Source organism: Channa argus, chromosome 12, assembly GCF_033026475.1.
Source record: "Channa argus isolate prfri chromosome 12, Channa argus male v1.0, whole genome shotgun sequence".
Lineage (NCBI taxonomy): Eukaryota > Metazoa > Chordata > Actinopteri > Anabantiformes > Channidae > Channa > Channa argus.
This window is the reverse complement of record NC_090208.1, coordinates 8,522,881-8,544,689: the sequence shown is the minus strand read 5'-3', so window position 1 is coordinate 8,544,689 and position 21,809 is coordinate 8,522,881. Positions and strand designations below refer to the sequence as shown.

General features: G+C 37.7%; 2 protein-coding genes across 5 annotated transcripts; both read right to left on the bottom strand.

The window, feature by feature from the left end:
• Positions 1-319: 319 nt before the first annotated feature.
• Positions 320-19,557, bottom strand: LOC137138161 (ladderlectin-like). 4 transcript variants are annotated; one of them, XR_010915900.1, is made up of 8 exons: positions 19,498-19,557; positions 19,319-19,408; positions 19,172-19,207; positions 18,884-18,993; positions 18,657-18,791; positions 18,457-18,568; positions 17,689-17,998; positions 320-344 (listed from the first exon to the last, which is right to left on the bottom strand). XR_010915900.1 is itself a non-coding variant. In XM_067525154.1 (7 exons), the coding sequence occupies exons 2-7, from the start codon at positions 19,377-19,379 to the stop codon at positions 17,928-17,930; spliced, it is 525 nt and encodes a 174-aa protein (XP_067381255.1). In that variant the 5' UTR covers positions 19,380-19,408; positions 19,498-19,557; the 3' UTR covers positions 17,607-17,927. The 4 variants fall into 4 exon arrangements, 3 of the variants coding, with proteins under 3 accessions (XP_067381255.1, XP_067381256.1, XP_067381257.1); XM_067525154.1 differs by lacking the exon at positions 320-344 and having other exon boundaries at positions 17,607-17,998; XM_067525155.1 differs by lacking the exon at positions 320-344 and having other exon boundaries at positions 17,607-17,998; positions 19,319-19,404; positions 19,498-19,516.
• Positions 391-3,353, bottom strand: LOC137138160 (ladderlectin-like). Its single transcript, XM_067525153.1, has 7 exons — positions 3,222-3,353; positions 3,044-3,132; positions 2,897-2,932; positions 2,299-2,408; positions 2,070-2,204; positions 1,869-1,980; positions 391-640 (listed from the first exon to the last, which is right to left on the bottom strand). The coding sequence occupies exons 2-7, from the start codon at positions 3,102-3,104 to the stop codon at positions 570-572; spliced, it is 525 nt and encodes a 174-aa protein (XP_067381254.1). The 5' UTR covers positions 3,105-3,132; positions 3,222-3,353; the 3' UTR covers positions 391-569.
• Positions 19,558-21,809: the final 2,252 nt, after the last annotated feature.

Sequence of the window (21,809 nt, the reverse complement as noted above, 5' to 3'; positions counted from 1 at the left end):
ACGTTTTCTAAATCTAAACATTTTTTAAAATAAGATTGACATGTTTGCAGGCATTTGATACACATTGCTGACACATGTGATCCTCATCGTTTTGAGGACGTCTCCACAGTAAAATAGATTTAATAATGTCACCATATTTACTGTGCAAAACTGTGTCCAACACTTAAATCTCACCTTTTGTATTTATATTTTGTTTTGTGTGTTATTACATAACGGTGACACAGATTCAGGAAACATAAGAAAAGATATGAGACACACAGAGACCAGCTTGTTTTAATGCTTAAGAGTTTTTACTTAGAAAAGAAAGAACAGTTCAGTTCAGAATAAAGTTGCGTTAAAAAAACCTTCTTCGAAACATTCAGTTTGCTCTTATGAAAGACACAAACCCAAAGATACAACCCAGCTCCTGTTTCTTAAGTAGCATCACAGCAATTGAAGATAAAGTTGTGAAAGTGAAATAAGAGTTATAAATGAGATGGGTAATACAAAGATAGATGAGATAAACGCCTCATGTCCGTAGATGCCTGTGGTCGATTATGAAAGGTAAAGTCTTTGTCTCAGCCGAGGAATCAACAACTTCTCTTTTCGCAGACAGATGGACGTTGGACGTGACATTCAATATCATCCCAGGACTTCTGAGCTGTGAAAACACGAGGGTCGGTCACGACTACACAAACCAAGCCAAAAGATTGTCGGATTGAGATTAGATTAATTTCATATTTTTAAATACTTTATTCTTCACCGCCCAGAAGACACCAAGCAAAACTTTTCAGTTCAATGATCCCACGATGGTGGAACGAACTACCAAACTCTGCACGCTCAGCAAACTCACTCCCAATATTCAAAAAAAATGTTGAAAACAGAACTCTTCCACACCTTCCTATGCAATTAAATCTATTAAAAAAACACCTTTCACTTGCATCTCGTGAAATGTGAAACTTTTCTGATAGGACTTTGCTTTGATGTTTTCTTCTTAACTTAGATTCTTGCTGCCTTCTACCTCACTTGTAAGTCACTTTGGATAAAAGCGTCTGCTAAGTGACTACATGTAAATGTAAATGTCTTCAAACCAATGGTTCCCAGACTTTTAAAATGAGTCCCCCCAATATGTGTACATACATATATGTAAAACCATATCAATGAGATGGGTAATACAAAGAGCATGTATTAAGTGCATGTACACATTTGAAACTGTATGTGGTCTGACACCACTAACAGACAGTATCTAATCTTCTGTTGTACGGTGTTGGGATCCTTTATTGGCACTAATGTACTGACCAGATGAGACAAATCCTGATGTTCCACCATATCTGTGGGCTTAACAACAGAATCACTGCCCATTTAAATTAAGACCAACAGTAATGCGGTTTGCCTCATGAAAAAAATCTTCTACTATGATGTTGTGATAAAATGCAATAACATCTCAGTCATTACTACAAGCAAGGAACTAATTGCATCACTGAAGCTGAAAGTATTGTATAAGTATACTGCACCCCTCTGCCTTTATTGAAGTTTGGCTGGTCATTTAGGCTACCCAGAAAAAACGTTACCATATACTCACGCTGGCACATCTTTTACTCCAAAGCTACTTGCTTTAAACACTAAAGGTCCTGATAAAGAGCTAAAAGTTAAAGCTTCATTTATGTTTTGCATATTTACATATTTCATATGGGTGATCTACTGTACGTTGACTGATGGACATTTCTGGAGAACGGTGAGAAGGTTGCATTTCAAGCTTTATGTGGTGACATGTTGCTTAAAAACGTTCAGTAGCCTAAACAAATGATCATAAACTTGTGGCATCTCTGATCTGTTCCCTCGACACCCCACCGAAAACCATCGAATAAAAATGATGTATTTTGATTTACCTCCATGATTCATTTGCAAACAGTGCTGCCGGCCATGAATGTTATTAGGTTCTCCTGGAGCCCAGTTTGTATACTGGAGTGACCTTCCGTCACTCCAGAGCCAAGTACCTTCCTAGATGAAAAATCATATAAATTAAAACGTAAACAAATCTTTAAAGTGGTATAATAAAAAAAGTCTAATATAGTGTAATATAAAAAAACCTGTTGTGCATCAGATCCTCCAATCCATGTTTCTTTGTACTCATGAGTGGCAGTCGTTATCAACCTCTGAATTTCGTGGTATTCGTACGTGTTGTGCACTGATGCAAGGTTTGCACCAATGGACTGACAGTTTTTCTACAGTATTGGAAGAAAGAGAGTAACTGAGTTAAATGATTAACTATTAACTGTAAGTGTGAAAGTAAGAAAACAAAATGAGCTTTGTAATTACCTCGGCTTGAGCCCAAGTCATGGGTTTGGGAACGAAGTGGAAATAGCGACCATTAATTCGAGACCAACCATGTAGGGATAACACGGTTCGCTTGTTCAGGTTCCTGCGTTCTGAGAAAAAGTAAAGAATAGTTTATAACTATTAAATCCAGTAAGTATACACAGTGACAAATCACTCAAACTGTTCAGTACCAGCGATCAAGAGCATCCAATAATCTTTCCTTCCCTCAGAGTTTGACATTTTGATCATATGCACCTGTTTGTAAGGATGTTCAATCAATATATTTACAGCATACGTCCATTATATTTTTTTTTATGAAACAAGTTAGGGGAATTGTATCATTTAAAAATCACTTATTGTTTGATTAAAAAATAGATCATTAGAATGAAAATTACATTCTTGCTTTTACACTGCAGCTTGGTAATAACTTAATAATTATAAAGGCAAATTCTTGGAAATACAGTTATATATGGGTAAAATCTCTGTAATAACAATGTTACAGGGTTATTATGGCAAAGTAATGCCAATGTATTATATGAGCAGGGAATAACACATGGATGAGTAGTTTTTGTGGAATAACAACAAAACACACACTGACCTGTTTGATCATTTTGGGCCTTTTCTTCTTCAACAGCTGGACAGTATGAAACAGCAGTTATTGATGTGGTTGATCTCTTATTACTACACACATAGAAACAGAGACAATGACGCTGTGTCTTTTTATTCAGTTCTCAGAAATACTGACCTGCTGCTCCAACCAGAACCACCACAGCACAACCAAGGACACACACAGCCAGAATCTTCATGGCAGAGGTGAGATGATGAGATTTCTACCTTTAGTTAAGAGAACAAACGTGTTAGTAAGACGTCTTACACAGTGACTGTCAGTCACACATGTGATGGTTAATGAATATGTATCAAACCTGCTGTAAAACGACCTCTTCTTCCTTCTCAGTATCAGCTTGTAGCTTCAGTCCTCAGCTGTGGAGGCAGCAGATAAGACAAAGACCAGCTCTTATATGCAGCTTCATATCTCACCATCTCTGACAAAATGAGGAACTGAGGACACACAACATATTTGTAGATATAAATGTAATAATAATACAATAATAAAAGAATTTTAGTTTGAGGAAATTCAAAGAAGAATTTGATTCAACAACACACCACTTTATTACTACTTTCTTATATCTGGGATTTTCCTAAAAAGTCAAAGATGTATTTATTTCTTTATCTATTAAGGTCTTCTTTTTAGTGACACACATGAGTTGATGCCTGCAGTTTTATGAAAAAAGGCCCTTTAGACAGTAGTTAATATAAAAACACTACAATGATACAATAATATCATAGTTGCATAAACCGTACTCTAATCATGAGAAGCCCAGAATCCTCTCTTTTGCATTTGTTTTTCTGCAGTTATCTTTAAAATCCACTATTTTAATGTAGAAGACAGTCTTGACAAACACTGAATGATCCACCAAAAACTGAAATGTTTCAATAAAGGTGCACATTTCCACTTCACCTCAGAAGCTGCTTTAACCCCACAGATGCAACTCTACAACAGCTGGCATTAGTAGAACTGCTATGCATTTCTCGTGCAAACATCATGAGAAGCCACAGAATTACACAAAAAACCAAAAGACATAAAATGTTCTCCTGTAAAATGTTGAAGTGCCTGCATTTGGCTGCAGCAGGGCCAGAAATGTTCTAAGCATTGACTTCAATGTATAGTGTAGCTGAAGAACTTAAAATTAGAATCTCAACTCGTTCATATGGAAACTAGTGATTAAAAATTTGAAATTATTCACCTTAAAAGCATTTACAGCCGTTAAAGAAAAAGTAAAAAGATGTGATGTCATACTGTACATTTTAAGCACAATTTTCTCAAAATGACTTTTTTAGCAGTAGCAGCTTGTAATTCCAAAGAAAGAAAAAGGAAAAAAATGTGTACAATTCTAGATCAGCTCTTGAAGGCCTACTTTTTGTAGTTTGTAGCAAACATCTGGTTGTTAGGGTTAGAAAGTTGCAGGTTAACATCCCTGGTTGTCTGCAGACCACTGCAGGGTGAGAACATTCTACAACAACTGCAGTTTCTGAGTTGTTATGACCCAGTTATCTAACCATCTGGCCGTTGTCAAAGTCGCTCAAACCCTTACAGTTGCCCTTGTTTGCTGCTCTCAACACATTGACTTCACGGACAAAATGTTCACTTGCTGCTCTCAGAAAATGTAGGATTGAAAAGTTTCTCATATTTAAAATGTAACATTGTTGCAACCTTTTCCTTGTCTGCGATGTGTGGGTGGGGTGGGGGAGTTTTGGTGGATATGATGTGGAAGTGACATGTGGATGATCCAAAATCTCTCTATCAATCTGGGTTCTTATAACATATTTATGTGCTGTATCTCTGCATGCATTCTCTGATTATCCTGGGTTTACCTGTAAGAGATAATACCCATTAAATAGTGTGATAACATCCAAATTGGGGGATTTAACGGTGAGTTAGGTGCCTGGCATGATTGTAATGTCTCTAATGGTTGTTTGACTTGTAGATAAAGACCATTTGACCAAAAGGCCTTGACATGTCATTGTCTCACCACATTTTTTACATAAAGGAACAAGTCTAGAGTCATAAGAGAAGTTGAGGAAAGAGAAGTATGCTATAATTTTCACGGTATCACTGCCAGCACAAGGGTTTGCACAAGTCCTGGAGGCTTCCTTTTGTCCATAATTACCAATGGATTGGAAAACCTATTAAATGTACCACTGTTGTTTTATACTATTAGAGCAGGAAGATGCATGCATTTTAATGTATTGAGAAAAGGTGACAAAGCACCTCTACAGGAGGAAAAACACGTAAACCAGCGGTAAGCGATGCTGTAAGGGACAGCAGTAATGAAAAGTGCTCACAGTTGCACAGATGCTTTACAACTGAACAAACTAGGAACAACAACTATTTCTATTTCAAATCAGCAACCTTTATTCAATGCTGTGACTTTATTTTAACCTGAACCACAACCTTTTCTTTAACCCTAAGCTCACAGTTTTTGTACCTAAATGTACCAACGTCGTAGCCCTGCAGGTAGTATTGTGACTATGAAACTGCCAAAGAGGCCAGAAGAACAGACATCCTATAAAAATATTCACCTTCTTGGATGTTCCACCCTTTTATTGACATTATGAATCAATCATTGTCCATATAAGTTGGCGACTTTGTCAAACAAATTTCAGAAAAATACTTCATTAATGTCAAAGTGACACCTAGGACAAGGGACAAGCCAAGATCTTGACAATAGTCCTGGATAATGTTGTTCAGTTTCTGTTTTAGAAAGGTGTTGATTCAGCATATGATCCTTTTGGAAGTTGCACTTTGCCAGGAGACCTGAATGGTACTTTACCACCAGGAATTATTTTGACCGCTCAGAAAACAGACTGAATGTAATAAAGTAAAACAGCATCAGCCACAACATTCACTGACAGCTTGTTTCTCCAATGGTTTTTGTCCTAACCACTCTTGAATTGTTTCAGGTAGAACAACTAGTCAAATATCTAAATGTTCAGCTCTTTAAGGACATGTATACTGTTCAGCTTTTTTCAGCTTTGTGTTTAAGGTGAATGTAGAAACTTTTTCAAATAATCAGGTTACGTTTGATTCCTTTTTCAGCCTTTTATGAGCTTAAAATAAATTGTATAGGAACTTCTTCTTTTACTCCTTTTGTTTTTGTTTTCATCACTTTAGCTTGTTGCTCCCACAAATTAAATTTCTCATACAGTTTCCGCATCAAGTGTACGGGATGAAACTTCTTAGAAGTGCATCACACTTACTTCAGCTGTCAGCATTCTGATGAAGATTCTGGAGGAAAAACATTTTCTAGTCTGTAAAACCACAAACCCCAAATTGCCTGCAGACTGTGTCTAGCTTCCTTTAGCACAACTGGTTGTGAAATATTTGGGGCAATTTTGATCTCTAGAAACCAGCAACTTCATTTTTATTGCTTTGTTAGTTATTAGCTAGTCCTTCCTCAGCTACTTACTTTTAAATTCCTAGTATATTCATATAATTTCAAATTGTTAAACTAGTGTTGTTAGAATTCTGGAAGACCATTGGTCTTAATACCATGAAAGTGTGTTTTGTATCAGAGCTATGTCCAGCAACATTAACTGCTGTTATTGTGAGGCAATAACATATTAATATCTCTCTCTCTCTTTCACACACACACGCACACTCACACACACACACACACAGAATTACAAAGGGAAAAAAAAAAGAAACTTTACTGATTTTGTCTTTTTAAACACATCAAAAAGCTCAATGTAAACCGATAGTTATATAAAAAATATCTCTAAACGGCAACATTTCCATTTCACATCACTATGCAGCTTTCTGATGATGGAGGAACAGAGCCTTGAATTTTGTCCTTCTGTTTCCTGACTCAGGTCTTGAGCTGATGCTCTGATGACTCAGTGACAGGGACAGAGAGAAGTCTGCTCTCTGAGAAATGTAACTTTTATACTGTTGAACATTGCTTCACTCTCTTCTCAGTAGCTTTGCTGAAACAGTGACTTGAGGCTAAACGGAGCAGTAGAGCTGCTGCTGTTGTCAGTTTCAGCCTGATGTAGAGGCTGATCCTTCACCGACTCTCTGGTAGAGAACTCACAATTAATCTCTGAGCCTTGAGCTCATCAGCAGCTGTTAATATTACAGGAAAGAGAACAAGCACCGATTGGCAATACCTTTTTAGGTGAAACCAAAGATTTAATATAATCCAATTTTGCATCAATCTAACAGCTGATCATTTTATGTTATACTTACGGTTACGGCAAATGTGAACTTTTGTTGCTTTATGCTTTAATACCCAAAAACAATTAGATTTAGGATTTTGTGTTCAGACTCTTAGGATTACAGGACAAATACTTGGGTTTGATGTAATCATGATGGAAAATTTTAGCCACACTAGTTGTAATGAATCAACTTACGAGTGACATTAAGTTGGCATTTACTAAATTTTCCACCATAATTTGTTCCGACTCCACACAGGTACAGTTCTGAGTCCTCAGACCTGAGTCTGGACAGTTGAAGTCTGAATCCTGATTCTCTGAGAACATCTTTTTCAAACTGGACTCATCCTGAAAACTGCTGATCTTGAGACTCAACAACTCAACACCAACATGTAGATGAAACAGGACAAAGTGCTTGTGATCAATCAAAGGCTACAGAGGGTTTTAACTGAGGTGATGGACATGTCAGGTTTGGTGGTGAAGGTCCACCCCAGTGTGATGTTGTGATTCTCCTCTGCCTGATAGGACGTCTGTGTCACATTCACTACAAATGAGACAAATGAGGAGCAGACTAATCCCGAAGATCATCTTCTCCCTGAGAGAGGAGACACATGAGGAGAGTAAGAAAGACATGAGATCAAAGCTAAGTCATCACGGGGTTAATTATGGCCAGAGCTATTAATCAGTGCACTTACACAGTTGCGATATCACATCCAGACAAATATGCATTTTGAGTTTTGAGTTGTTCAAACACATTCATGTTTGAACTTGAAATCTGAGGCTGATAAATCGGAGGACCAAAACAGCCTATAACAGTTCCTACTAATGAGGACAATGGAAGTATCTTAAATATTAACTAGAATGGGCATTTCCTTAAGAAAATGCATGTGATTCCTGAAAGCCAGCTACTGCGGCGGCGAAGGCTGCGAGCCGCTGTAGCAGCTGGCTTTCAGTATGATCGGAAGCAAGATCGGAAGCCCTGAACATTTGAAAAACGAAAGCACTTTGGGAAAAAAAAAAAATCAACAATTGCAGTTCCATGAATGGCCAGTTGGGGGCGTGGGGGATTCAAACATGTAGTATGTGAAGCAGAACATCATAAGGCAGCTGTCTTCCAACTTTCATCTCTCTGAAGGTTATAGTATTGGAGATATAAGGCATTGACCAAAACCTGTGGCGCAATCACACTAATAAATAAAAAAATAATACATTACAACATTGAAAAATTGATGATCTGGTGCTTTGCCACTTATTTAAGACATCAGTAATTTGGATATTAAGGCATAAACCAAGAAAAGTTCACATTTGCTGGAACCTTGATTGTTTTTAGCACTTTGAATTCTTAAAGACACATTAACTGACAAAGCAGTTTCAGTGTTTTATAATTTTGGCTTATAGCTCTGGGAAATGTGGACATAAAATCATATGGCAGATTGCCTCTATGATATTTAGTCATGTGCCTCTGTTAAACATGCACTGGAATCCTGATCTTTTCCAGACTTTATGTGAGAATGCAAATGTCTGAGTAAGAGGGTCCGGAAATTACCCGGATTTTAACCCTTTAGTCCATAGTGTGGATTATGTGCGTGAACCTGTGCATGGATCTAGCACGGTGGTCTGTCCTTAACTGTCAAGACGATTTACTATTGACAATTTTATCTATATTCAGTCTATGTTCCAGAAATGAGGCAATTATCACTCATTGATTAGTCAATAAATGGCTGTGATTAAACGTGATGAGAGATCAGGGCAAGAGCTGAATTCGGCTGATCGGTGATAAGTATCTGGCTGCAGATGTGTCTGCAGACATTGAACTTAAATAGCTGGTGTGAACGCAGACAGCTGCCAATAAACATCTAACATGTCGGTTTACCTTCAGTGGATGAACAGGTAACGAAAGCCAAGCAAATATGTTGAGTCCACAGTAAAAAAAAACTGTAAATGAAAATGAGGTCCATAAAGTCCACTTTAAACAGCAACAGTGTAAAGGGCCATGTTCTTCACAGTCTGCAAACTATCAGCGCAAGCTGGGAATGTTTCTGCTTTCACTTTTAGCTTCGCTGAGACGCCAGCTCTCTTTTGCAGAAACACCCTTTCACACATGAAGGCACACATCACAATTTTACAATGGGTGTATGAAGGAGGAAAGACGTGATGTTGTGTCCACAGAGCATATTCACATCATGGCCATTTGTCTCTGTGGTCACAGGATGTGGAGGTGAAGAAAGGGACAGTGCTGCTATGTACCAGGTTTTACAGTAGGTTCTACGATCACTGGGAATCTAAACTACCATTTTCATTTCACTGCACCAACAGTGGACTGTGAACAATTTCAAGGTCAAATGCATTTGATAACCCATGAGCTGCGTTGCCTGGATCACAGTATTCCTGAAAAGTGAATCACACCAGTCACCAGAACAATAAAACATTCACTCTTTGCTTCCTTGCATTTGTAAAAAACTTTCTATGTTGCTGTTTTATTCTGCAACATAAGAGCTGATGAAGAAGATCACAGCATCATCATGTGGACACATGCCTGCACTGCACACTGTGTTCTGGACATGAAGCATGAAAAATTCACATTGTTGACACATGTGATCCTCAAAGTTTTGAGGACGCCCCCACATTAAAACACATTAACTAATGCAAAACTGTGTCTGACGCTTAGGAATGTTATATTATTAACACAACTATTGTTTTATAATTTTTTTTGCCAGTTTGATACAAGATTAAGGTTTGGAGCCAACATACTAAAGGTCACATTTAAAAATCTCACTTTTTCTCATTGTATTTTGTTTTTCTCATTAAATACTGTGATAACATCCAAGCTGGTGATTTAATGGTGAGTTAGGTGTCTGGCATGGTTGTAATGTTTATTCTCTAATAGTTGTTTGACTTGTGGATTAAGGCATATTGTTGTTGACCAAAAGATTTGATATGTCATTGTCTCACCACATTTTTTACATAAATGAAGAACCTTTCAAAAGAGAAGTTGAGGAAAGAGAAGGATGCTATAATTTTCACAGTGTCACTGCAGCTCAAGGGTTTGCACAATGTTAATATTTGTCTATATTTACCAATGGATTGGAAAACCTCTCAATTGTGCCAACTTGTGAGATTCCCTCTGCCTTCCTGTTGGTGAGTCAGAGTCTTTGTTTTGACTTTCTGTCATGATTCTAAAAAGTGTTGCTACGACAGGTCAGTAGAAGAGTATTGCTTTAGTATTGCAGTTAGAACAGTACTTATATTAGCAGATTAGCATTGAACCACAAAATGAAAAAATTGCTTATTGCAATATCATTACTTGCTATTTTAATAAAATTGGTTGAAAGAGTCTCTTCCTGTTTTATCTCAGCAAAATTAACAAACATTTTTTTCTACTACAACTTATTTCCACATAAATAGCAATAGACAAAATATGAGAACACCCCCCATCCTGCACATTGTCATCTTGACGAGCTACACCAAGGCTCAGGTAGGGGGCCTCAGCGTTCACTCAACTTTGTTCTTCTTCCTGCTTTCAACCAATGATGTTTATAGTTGTTGCAGTGACAACCAGCTCTACTGCTGCTGACTTCATCTCTTTATCTAAAACCAGGTCAACTGTGGTTTCTTTCCAACCACACAAATATAAACACTTCCCCAACATGCCAGCAACATGCACTTTTATGAAAATGTGAAACAGGTTACGTTTAAGTCAATTAGCACAAAACAATAAAGAGATTCTCCAGAGTCTCCATACATAAGGTCCAAAACCAGGCTTATCTCAACATAAAAGATCATAAAACAGTATATTTTGTTTTGTTTTTTTACCTCGAGCCCACTTATCTAGTATCACTATGAACGTGTAGAGGATGAACACGTGAGCTTGGTCAAAGGCATGACAGGAGGAGGAGGAGCAGCAGGAGTGATAGGGACCCCACTAGGCTGAGTTTGGACTGGAGGAAAACAACGTGCTGTCACCAAACTGTTTCCATTTAACTATAACACAAAGATACAGAAAAGTTGTACACTTACCAAAATGTCTCCATAAACACCCCACAAAGGTGCTAGAGGAAAAGTCTCTATCTTGCTGTTTTTAAAAAATAGCATTTTGTAGGTTATTTGAATGATTTCATTACTCTCTACATGCTGACAGAGGATATGGTTGAACAGTGGAAGGAACACTTTGAGGAGCTCCTGAACCCTGCCAACATGTCCTCTGAAGAGGAGGCAGAGTTTGAAGAACTGGGAGAACCTTCGTCCATATCTCTGGTAGAGGTCTCTGATGGAGTTAAAGAGGTCCTCAGCAGCAGAGTCACCAGGTGTGGATGAGATTTGTCCTGAGTTGCTGAAGGCTGTGGACATTGTCAGGCTGTCTTGGTTGACATGCCTGTTCAGTATCGCATGGAGGACGGGTGGTGGCCCCCAATATTAAAACAGTTGATCAGGGGTTGTGCTCCAACTATCAAGGTATCACACTACTCAGCCCCTGGGAGGAAAGGAGTATTCAGCTGATTGTTGAACCTTGAATTTATGATGTGCAAAGGGCAATCTGAATTACCACAGCGATGGGTGTCATTATTTTTGTTTTAAAAAAATCATATATTTGTTTATTATTATAAGTTACTGCATGTAGATCATTTGAAATATCTTGCAATATTTTGTCATTTTAAAATAAATGTATAATGCAGTAAAATGGGCAAAAGGGGGTTATTTATAAAAGTATACAGTTAATACACTGTAGTGAATATACAATTAAAATGTACATTTATAAATGACATTTTCTAAATTTGAATATTGTTGAAAATAATGATGACACATTGCTGACACATGTAATCCTCGAAGTTTTGAGGATGTCTCCACAGTAAAACATATTAAATAAGGTCACAATATGTACTGTGCAACTGTGTCCAACACTTAGGAATAATATATAATGAATATAAATATTGTTTTATAATTTCTTTTGCCTGTTTAATGCAAGCTTAAAGTTTGGAGCAACATAATTAAAGGTCACGAAAATAATGTCTTTTGATTTACCTCCTTGATTCATTTGCAAACAGTGCTGCCGGACATAAGAGTTATTAGGTTCTCCTCCTCAACACCAGTATGAATAGTGGAAACGACTGCCATCACTCCAGAACCAAGTACCCTCCTAGATTAAAAATCATACAGATCCATAAATTAAATAAAATATTAGTGTTAGAATAGTGTAATAATATAAAATAATCCAATAATAGTGTAATAGTGTAATAATAAAAAAACAACCTGTTACTCATCAGATCCTCCAGTCCAGGGGTGTATAACACAAAAGACATAGTGGTTTTCTCCTTGAAGCACAAACATATTTTCGCCTTCCCATCTTTCTTAAAACAGCCTTACATCTGCATCAATTTTCCTCTTCCTGGACATTTTGGAATCATTATATGTATATGTTAATTCGGAAAAGTGGGACTGATGGAAACACTGAAATCTAGTGGTGGGATGCCGTCACTTCAATATTATATTTGATGCCTGCAGTTTTATGAAAAAAAGCCCTACAGACAGTAATTAGTATAAAAACAAATTACAATGATTTCATGGTTGTATAAACCATAGCAATTATCCAAATAAACTAAAACCTATTCTTTTGAATTACTCAGACATGTAAAGTTCCCTCCAACAATAATAACAGCAATATGTTAATTTTAGTGTAAACTAAAGACGGCTGGGTTTAAGATCAAATAATGGAGATCAGATGAAAGTTCAGATTTTTTACTTTTATCTGATGGAATTTAAATCTGGAATTTAAGTGAGGAAACACAAATATGACTGAAAACTGTTCCTTGTAACACAGGTTTGCTCAACAATAAAAAAGTTCTTGATGACTACAATTGGGGCGGCACAGTGGTGGAGTCTCCACAGAGCAGGGTTGAAGTTACCACAAAAAACATGGTTGTTATTTATATTATTAATTTTATTCATACTCTTGTTGGTGTACACTATTATCACTGTCTGGACTTTTTATCTTTATTGTCTTTGTTTGGGTCACATTTTTTCAACTGTCAATCATCTGTAAAGCACTTTTAATTGCAGAAACTTGTCCAAAACATTACATCAACTCCACCTTGTTGCTTTGTTCCCATAGTGCATCCTGGTGCCATCAAATCTCTAGAACAGCCTTCTTTCACCTACGGAACATTGCTAAAATTAGAAGCATCCTGTCTCAAAGTGATGCCGAAAAACTGGTCCATGCATTTGTTACTTCTAGGTTGGACTACTGTAATTCCCTACTTCTGGGGTGTCCTAATAACTCCCTAAAAAGCCTTCAATTAATCCAAAATGCTGCAGCAAGAGTGCTGACTGGATTAGGAAAGAGAGATCATATTTCACATTCACTAGCTTCTCTCCATTGGCTTCCCATAAAATCTAGAATAGAGTTCAAAACCCTCCTCCTTACATACAAAGCTCTTAATGGTCAAGCTCCATCATATTTAAAAGATCTCATAGTTCTGTATCGCCTGATTAGACCACTTCGATCCCAAAATACAGGCCTACTTGTGGTTCCCAGAGTTTGCAAAAGTAGAATGGGAGGCAGAGCCTTTAGCTATCAAGCTCCTCTCCTGTGGAACCAGCTTCCAATCCAGATTCGGGGGGCAGACACCCTCTCTACTTTAAGACCTTCCTTTTTGACAAAGCTTATAGTTAAGCTTATAGTTAGATAGCTTATAGTTAGCTTATAGTTAAAACTGCTCACTCAACCTGAACTAACTCCTACTTAAGATGCTATAGGTTTAGAGTGTTGGGGGACTCTTGCAAGTGCAATGAGCTCCCCTCCTCTTTTTCTCTATACATTTATTTGTCACCACTGTATGCCATTAATTTTGTGTCCTACCAACCTGTACAATGCTTTGTTTTTGCTTTGTTGTTGTTTTGTTGTTGCTTTTCGTTGCTCTGTTCTTTTCTCCCTCCACTTTCCACTTACCCCAACCGGTCAAGGCAGATGGCTGCCCACCCTGAGCCTACAGGGCCTACTCTACATACTTGTGTAGTCTGGACTTTATTCTGTAAAGTGCCTTGAGATGACTTTGTTGTAAATCGGCGCTATATAAATAAAGTTGAATTGAATTGAATTGAATCTTTTCCCCAGGTAAATGACAAACACACGTGACCATCCACATGATGTGAAAAAAAAGACAATTCATCCGACCAGGCCACCTTCTTTAGTTTCTCCATGATCCAATTCTGATGCTCATGTGCCTATTGTAGGTGTTTTTTGCAGTAGGCGCTGGGCACATGGGCACCCTGACTGGTCTGCAGCTAAACTGCAATGCACTGTGTGTTCTGACACCTTTCTATCAAAGCCAGCAAAAACCTTATTTTTGAGTTACTGTATCAGACATCATGGGCCAACCTTCATTCCCCACGTGCATCATGAGCATTGGCTGTTCACGACCCTGTCACTGGGTCATTGGTTTCACTTTGTTTGACCACTTTTGATAGGTCCTGACCACTGCAGACCACTGCAGTTTTGTAGTATCTCTGACTCAGCTGTCTAACCATCAGAATTTGGCTCTTGACCCACTTACAGTTACACTTAGTGTTTTCTGCTTCCTTGTTCACAATGTAAATGGCCATTAAATAGCATGTTTACATCCAAAGTTGGTAATTTAATGGTGAATTAGGTGTCTGGTATGATTGTAATGTTTATTCTCTAATGGTTGTTTGACTTGTGGATTAAGGCATATTGCTGTTGACCAAAAGATTTGATATGTCATTGTGTCACCACATATTTTACATAAATGAACAAGTCACGCTTTAAAAGAGAAGTTGATGAAAGAGAAGGATGCTATAATTTTCACTGTGTCACTGCAGCTAGAGGTTTTGCACAATGTTGAATCAGTCCTGAAGGAGACACACACATATGACAAATCATTCATAATGGAGGAAAATTTAATACCAATTTCATTGATATTGATGCATTTTTACCTGATATCAGGTGAGAAGAAGCGGTGATGAGACGTACCCACAGTTTTACTTCTGCTTTACAAACAAACAAAATGGAAACAACAGCAATTTCTGTTTCAATCCAATGGTCAACAACATTTAATAATTGTACCAAAGTTGTAACTCTGCAAGTAGTATTGTAACCATGACAACAAAGCTACATTGCATAATAATGACCTACTGTGCCTACTAGCAGGTGGAGTAAGGCTGTTTAAGCCATAATATTAACATTCAAACCAGGAACTGATTTTACTAAAATTTTTTAATATTTGTATTCTTAAGAATTTTCCAAGGACAGTCTGCTTAATACTGAAAGTCTCATCATCTCTGTCTAAATGAGGAACTGAGGACACACACAGCACAAACACATAATAATAATATTAACAATAATATCATGTTTTAGCAGTGTGGCAGGGTGCATTATCCTGATAAAAGAGGCCACAGCCATCAGGGAGACTGTTGTATTTCAGCAAACTTTGGCTGCATCAGTGAGCTTTGGCCGCCCATGACCCTGTCACTGGTTAAGTGGTTTCCCTGTCTTTGACCACTTTTGGTAGGTCCTGACCACTGCAGACCAAGAACATCCCAACAGGGCTGCAGTTTGGTAGTTGCTCTGACTCAGCTGTCTAACCATCAGAATTTGGCTCTTGACCCACTTACAGTTCCACTTGGTGTTTTCTGCTTCCTTGTTCACAATGTAAATGGCCATTAAATAACATGTTTACATCCAAAGCTGGTGATTTAATGGTGAGTTATGTGTCTGACATGATTGTAATGTTTATTCTCTAATGGTTGTTTGACTTGTGGATTAAGGCATATTGCTGTTGACCAAAAGCTTTGATATGTCATTGTGTCACCACATATTTTACATAAATGAACAAGTCACGCCTCAAAAGAGAAGTTGAGGAAAGAGAAGGATGCTATAATTTTCACAGTGTCACTGCAGCTCAAGGGTTTGCACAATGTTAATCTTTGTCTATATTTACCAGTGGATTGGAAAACCTCTCAAACGTACCACTGTAGTTTTATAATATTGCAGGTGCCAACGTCTGTGATTTCCCCTGACTTCCTGTTGGTGAGTAGGAGTCTGTGTCATTATTTGCTATTTTAAAAACATTTTTGTAGATAGGATCCATTTTCTTCCTCTTCAGGTGACCCCTTACCTACTCTCAACATTTTGTCAATAAACATGGCAGCACTGGTGGACGTTAGGTCTGTATGTTAGATATTATTTGTCTGATTTTCCACATAAATAGCAATAGACAAAATATGAGAACACCCCTCATCCTGCACATTGTCATCTTGACGAGCTACACCAAGGCTCAGGTAGGGGGCCTCAGCGTTCACTCAACTTTGTCCTTCTTCCTACTTTCAACCAATGATGTTTATACAGTAGTTGTTGCTGTGACAACCAGCTCTACTGCTGCTGACTTCATCTCTTTATCCAAAACCAGGTCACCTGTGGTTGCTTTCCAACCACACAAATATAAACACTTCTCCAACATGCCAGCAACATGCACTTTTATGAAAACGTGAAACAGGTTACTTTTAAGTCAATTAGCACAAAACAATAAAGAGATTCTCCAGAGTCTGCATACATAAGGTCCAAAACCGGACTTATCTCAACATAAAAGATCATAAATACAGTATTTTTTTGTTTTTTACCTCAAGCCCACTTAGCTAGTATCAGTATGAAAGTGTAGAGGATGAACAGCAGTGCACACCAGCTTGGTCAAAGGCATGACAGGAGGAGGAGGAGCAGCAGGAGTGATAGGGACCCCACTAGGCTGAGTTTGGACTGGAGGAAAACAACGTGCTGTCACCAAACTGTTTCCATTTAACTATAACACAAAGATACAGAAAAGTTGTACACTTACCAAAATGTCTCCATAAACACCCCACAAAGGTGCTAGAGGAAAAGTCTCTATCTTGCTGTTTTTAAAAAATAGCATTTTGTAGGTTATTTGAATGATTTCATTACTCTCTACATGCTGACAGAGGATATGGTTGAACAGTGGAAGGAACACTTTGAGGAGCTCCTGAACCCTGCCAACATGTCCTCTGAAGAGGAGGCAGAGTTTGAAGAACTGGGAGAACCTTCGTCCATATCTCTGGTAGAGGTCTCTGATGGAGTTAAACTGTGTTCTGGACATGAAGTTTCACTTACCAGATAACTGCTTGAAATATTTTACTGAAAATATGATAATAATGATATAATAATGACACCTTTAAAGTTCATTAGATGAAATGTAAACATTATATAAAATAAAACTGATGTTTGCAGGCACCTGTTACACTTTGCTAACACGTCTCCACAGTAAAACAGATTAAATAATGTCATGATATGTACTGGGCAAAGTGTGTCTGACACTCAGGAATAATAAATGATGAACATTACTATTGTTTTATAATTTCTTTTGCCTGTTTGATACACGGGTAAAACGTGTAGCAACATAATTAAAAGTCACGTTTAAAAATCACGTTTCATTTTATTTTTGTGTGTTATTACTTAATGGTGGTAGAGAAGATTCAGGAAACACAAGAAAAGATATGAGACACACAGAGACCAGTTTGTTTTAATGCTTAAGAGTTTTTATTTAAGACAAGAAAGAACAGTTCACTCTGCAGAATAAAGTTGCGTTAAAAAAAAACCTTCTTCCAAACATTCAGTTTGCTCTTATTAAAGGCACAAACCCAAAGACACAATCCAGCTCCTGTTTATGTCACTTAAGTAGCATCACAGCGATAGAAGATAAAGTTGTGAAAGTGAAATGAGATTATCATGTTATAAATGAGATCAGTGATACAAGGACAGATGAGATAAACTCCATCATGTCCATAGATGTCTGTGTTCGATTTTGACGGGTGAAGCCTTTGTCTCAGCTGAGGAATCAACATCTTTTCTTTACACAGATAGATGGACGACGAGTGTAACATTGAAGATCACCCCAGCAGTTATGAGCTGTAAAAAAATATGGAGGACCATCAGGACTACGCAAACCAAAGGATTGTCTGTTTGAGATTAAATTAATTTCATAATTTTAAACACTTTTTTATTCAAACCAACGGTTCCCAAACATATTTTTAGAACAAGGCCACTTTAAAAAAAAAATCTGAGGCACAGCAAGCCACAAACCTCCCAGTACAACGGGCATATTTGCATTCACACCTTTTAAATGATATGTGGTCTGACACCACTAACAGGCAGTATCTAATCATCAGCTGTGTGATGTTGGGATCCTTCAATACCTCAATCACTAATGTACTGGTCAGATGAGAAAAATCCTAATATTACACCATGATCCAGTGCTAAATAAAGTAAGTAGCCTAAATAAATGATTATGATCTTGTGGCATCTCTGGTCTGTTTCCTCACACTCCACTGAAAACCACTGAATAAAAATAATGTCTTTTGATTTACCTCCTTGATTCATTTGCAAACAGTGCTGCCGGCCATAAGAGTTATTAGGTTCTCCTCGACACCAGTATGTATAGCGGAAACGACTGCCATCACTCCAGAACCAGATACCTTTCTAGATGAAAAATCATATAGTTCCATAAATAAAAAAAAATCTTAGTGTTAGAATAGTGTAATAATATAGAATAGTCTAAATAAACAACCTGTTGTGCATCAGATCCTCCAATCCATGCTTCTTTGTAGTAGTGAGTGGCAACAAATATCAGCTTCTGAAGCCATCGGTGTTCGAGTGCGTTGTGCACTGACGCAAGGTTTGCACCGATAGACTGACAGTATTTCTACAGTGGAGAAAAAAAGAACGTCACAGTTAAATGATTAAGTATTAACTGTAAGTGTGAAAGTAACCAAACAGAATGAGCTTTGTATTTACCTCGGCTTGATACCAAGTCATGGGAGAGCGAACGTAGAAGAAATCGCGACCATTAATCCGAGACCAACCACGATGGTACAACGTGTATCGCTTGTCCAGGTTGTTTCTTTCTGAGAGGAATTAAAGAATAGTTGATAATTACTGAATACAGTGAGTATATACACAGTGACAAATCAAACTGTTCAGTATGTTTTATCATGAAAATTACTGAAGTTATGTCAATGCAATATATAAGCAGGGGATAACACATGGGTGAATAGTTTCTAACAATAAAACACACACACTGACCTGTTTGATCATTTTGGGCCTTTTCTTCTTCAACAGCTGGACAGTATGAAACAGCAGTTATTGATGTGGTTGATCTCTTATTACTACACACATAGAAACAGAGACAATGACGCTGTGTCTTTTTATTCAGTTCTCAGAAATACTGACCTGCTGCTCCAACCAGAACCACCACAGCACAACCAAGGACACACATAGCCAGAATCTTCATGGCAGAGGTGAGATGATGCAGATTTCTACCTTTAGTCAAGAGAACAAACGTGTTAGTAAGACGTCTTACACAGTGACTGTCAGTCACACATATGATGATTAATGAATATGTATCAAACCTGCTGTAAAACGACCTCCTCTTCCTTCTCAGTATCAGCTCGTAGCTTCAGTCCTCAGCTCTAGAGACAACAAATAAGACAAAGACCAGCTCTTATATGCAGCTTCATATCTCACCATCTCTGAAAAAATGAGGAACTGAGGAAACAGAACACAGATAATTAATATAACAATAATATTATTAATACTAATAGTATTTGGAAACTCAAAGAATTATGAGATTAAACAACACAGCCACTAATTTCTTAAATCTGAGATGTCTTTCTTTATCAATTTAGTGAAATTACAGCTTCTTTCCAGTGACACACAATATTTGATGCCTGCAGTTTTATGAAAAAAGCCCTACAGACAGTAATTAGTGTAAAAACAAATTACAATGATTTCATGGTTGTATAAACCATAGCAATTATCCAAATAAACCAAAACCAATTCTTTTGAATTACTCAGATATGTAAAGTTCCCTCCAACAATAATAACAGCAATATGTTAATTTTAGAGTGAACTAAAGACGGCTGGGTTTAAAATCAAATAATTGAGATCAGATGAAAGTTCGGATTTTTAATTTTATCTGATGGAATTTAAGTGAGGAAACACAAATGTGACTGAAAACTGTTCCTTGTAACACAGGTTTGTTCAACAATAAAAAAGCTCTTGATGACTACAATTGGGGCGGCACAGTGGTGGAGTCTCCACAGAGCAGGGGTGAAGTTAACATAATAAAATGAATTATTATTATTATTAAAATATTTATATTATTAATTTTATTCATACTCTTGTTTTGTGTTCACTATTATCACTGTCTGGACTGTTTATCTTTATTGTCTTTGTTTGGGTCACATTTTTTCAACTGTCAATCATCTGTAAAGCACTTTTAATTGCAATAATCTTAGCTTTCAAAGTACACATGCCTTCTTCCACCCATCTGAGGTTCCGTGGTTCGATAAAGCTCCTTCTCTCCATATTTTGAAATGTCCTTGGGAAAGACACTGAACTCCCCGTTGCTTCCACTTAATCAGCCCAGCACCTTGCACGGCAGCACTGCAGTCAGCAGTGTGTGAATGTGTGCATAAATATGTCAGTGAGAAGGAACATTGCAATGTGCTTTGTCTTGTAAGGCAAAAAAAGTGCCATATACAATAATCAGCCATAACATTAAAACCACCTGTGTAATATTAAATCCCATTTGATGCCAAAAAATCTCATCTGCTGAAGCATGGATTCCACTCACCTCTGTAGGTGCACTGTGGTACCTGGAACTAAGCTGTCAGTAGCAGATCACTAAACTTCTGTAAGTTCTGCAAAGTTTAGCCTCCGTTGATAGCACTTATTTTTCCCACACATCCCTCAGAATTTGGAAGCTAATTCAACACTTCAACCTTGTTCTGTAAACCATTCTCGACGATTTTTGCAGTGTGGCAGGGTGCTTTATTCTGCTCAAAGAATCCAAGGCAATCAGGAAATACTGTTTCCATGAAGGGGTGTACTGGGCCAGCAAGAATCTTTAGGTACAGTACATGGTTTGCGTCAAATCAACTTCTACATGAATGAATGGCAAAACAGCAGAAACTTGTCTAAAACACTACATCAACTCCACCTTGTTGCTTTGTTCCCATAGTGCATCGTGGTGCCATCTTTTCCCCAGGTAAGTGACAAACACACGTGACCATCCACATGATGTAAAAAAAAAAAAAAAAAAACCTGATTCATCCGACCAGGCCACCTTCTTTAGTTTCTCCATGATCCACTTCTGATGCTCATGTGCCTATTGTAGGTGTTTTTTGCAGTAGGCGCTGGGCACATGAGCACCCTGACTGGTCTGCAGCTAAACTGCAATGCACTGTGTGTTCTGACACCTTTCTATCAAAACCAGCAAAAACCTTATGAGTTACAGTAGTTTGTCTACTGTATCAGACAACATGGGCCAACATTCACTCCCCACGTGCATCAATGAGCTTTGGCTGTTCACGACCCTGTCACTTGGTCATTGGTTTCACTTTCTTTGATCACTTTTGATATGTCCTGACCACTGCAGACCAAGAACATCCCAACATTGCTGCAGTTTTGTAGTATCTCTGACTCAGCTGTCTAACCATCAGAATTTGGCTCTTGACCCACTTACAGTTACACTTATTGTTTTCTGCTTCCTTGTTCACAATGTAAATGGCCATTAAATAGCAAGTTTACATCCAAAGTTGGTCATTTAATGGTGAGTTATGTGTCTGGTATGATTGTAATGTTTATTCTCTAATGGTTGTTTGACTTGTGGATTAAGGCTTATTGATGTTGACCAAAAGATTTGATATGTCATTGTGTC

Coding starts and splice junctions, on each gene's coding strand:
- LOC137138161 (XM_067525154.1), bottom strand. CDS start 19,379: ATGAAGATTCTGGCTATGTGTGTCCTTGGTTGTGCTGTGGTGGTTCTG. Junction 18,792..18,883: donor TGACTTGGTATCAAGCCGAG/GTAAATACAAAG, acceptor TCTCCACTGTAG/AAATACTGTCAGTCTATCGG. Junction 17,999..18,456: donor TTTGCAAATGAATCAAGGAG/GTAAATCAAAAG, acceptor ATTTTTTTACAG/CTCATAACTGCTGGGGTGAT.
- LOC137138160 (XM_067525153.1), bottom strand. CDS start 3,104: ATGAAGATTCTGGCTGTGTGTGTCCTTGGTTGTGCTGTGGTGGTTCTG. Junction 2,933..3,043: donor GGTTCTGGTTGGAGCAGCAG/GTCAGTATTTCT, acceptor CATACTGTCCAG/CTGTTGAAGAAGAAAAGGCC. Junction 1,981..2,069: donor GAGGATCTGATGCACAACAG/GTTTTTTTATAT, acceptor TTTTTCATCTAG/GAAGGTACTTGGCTCTGGAG.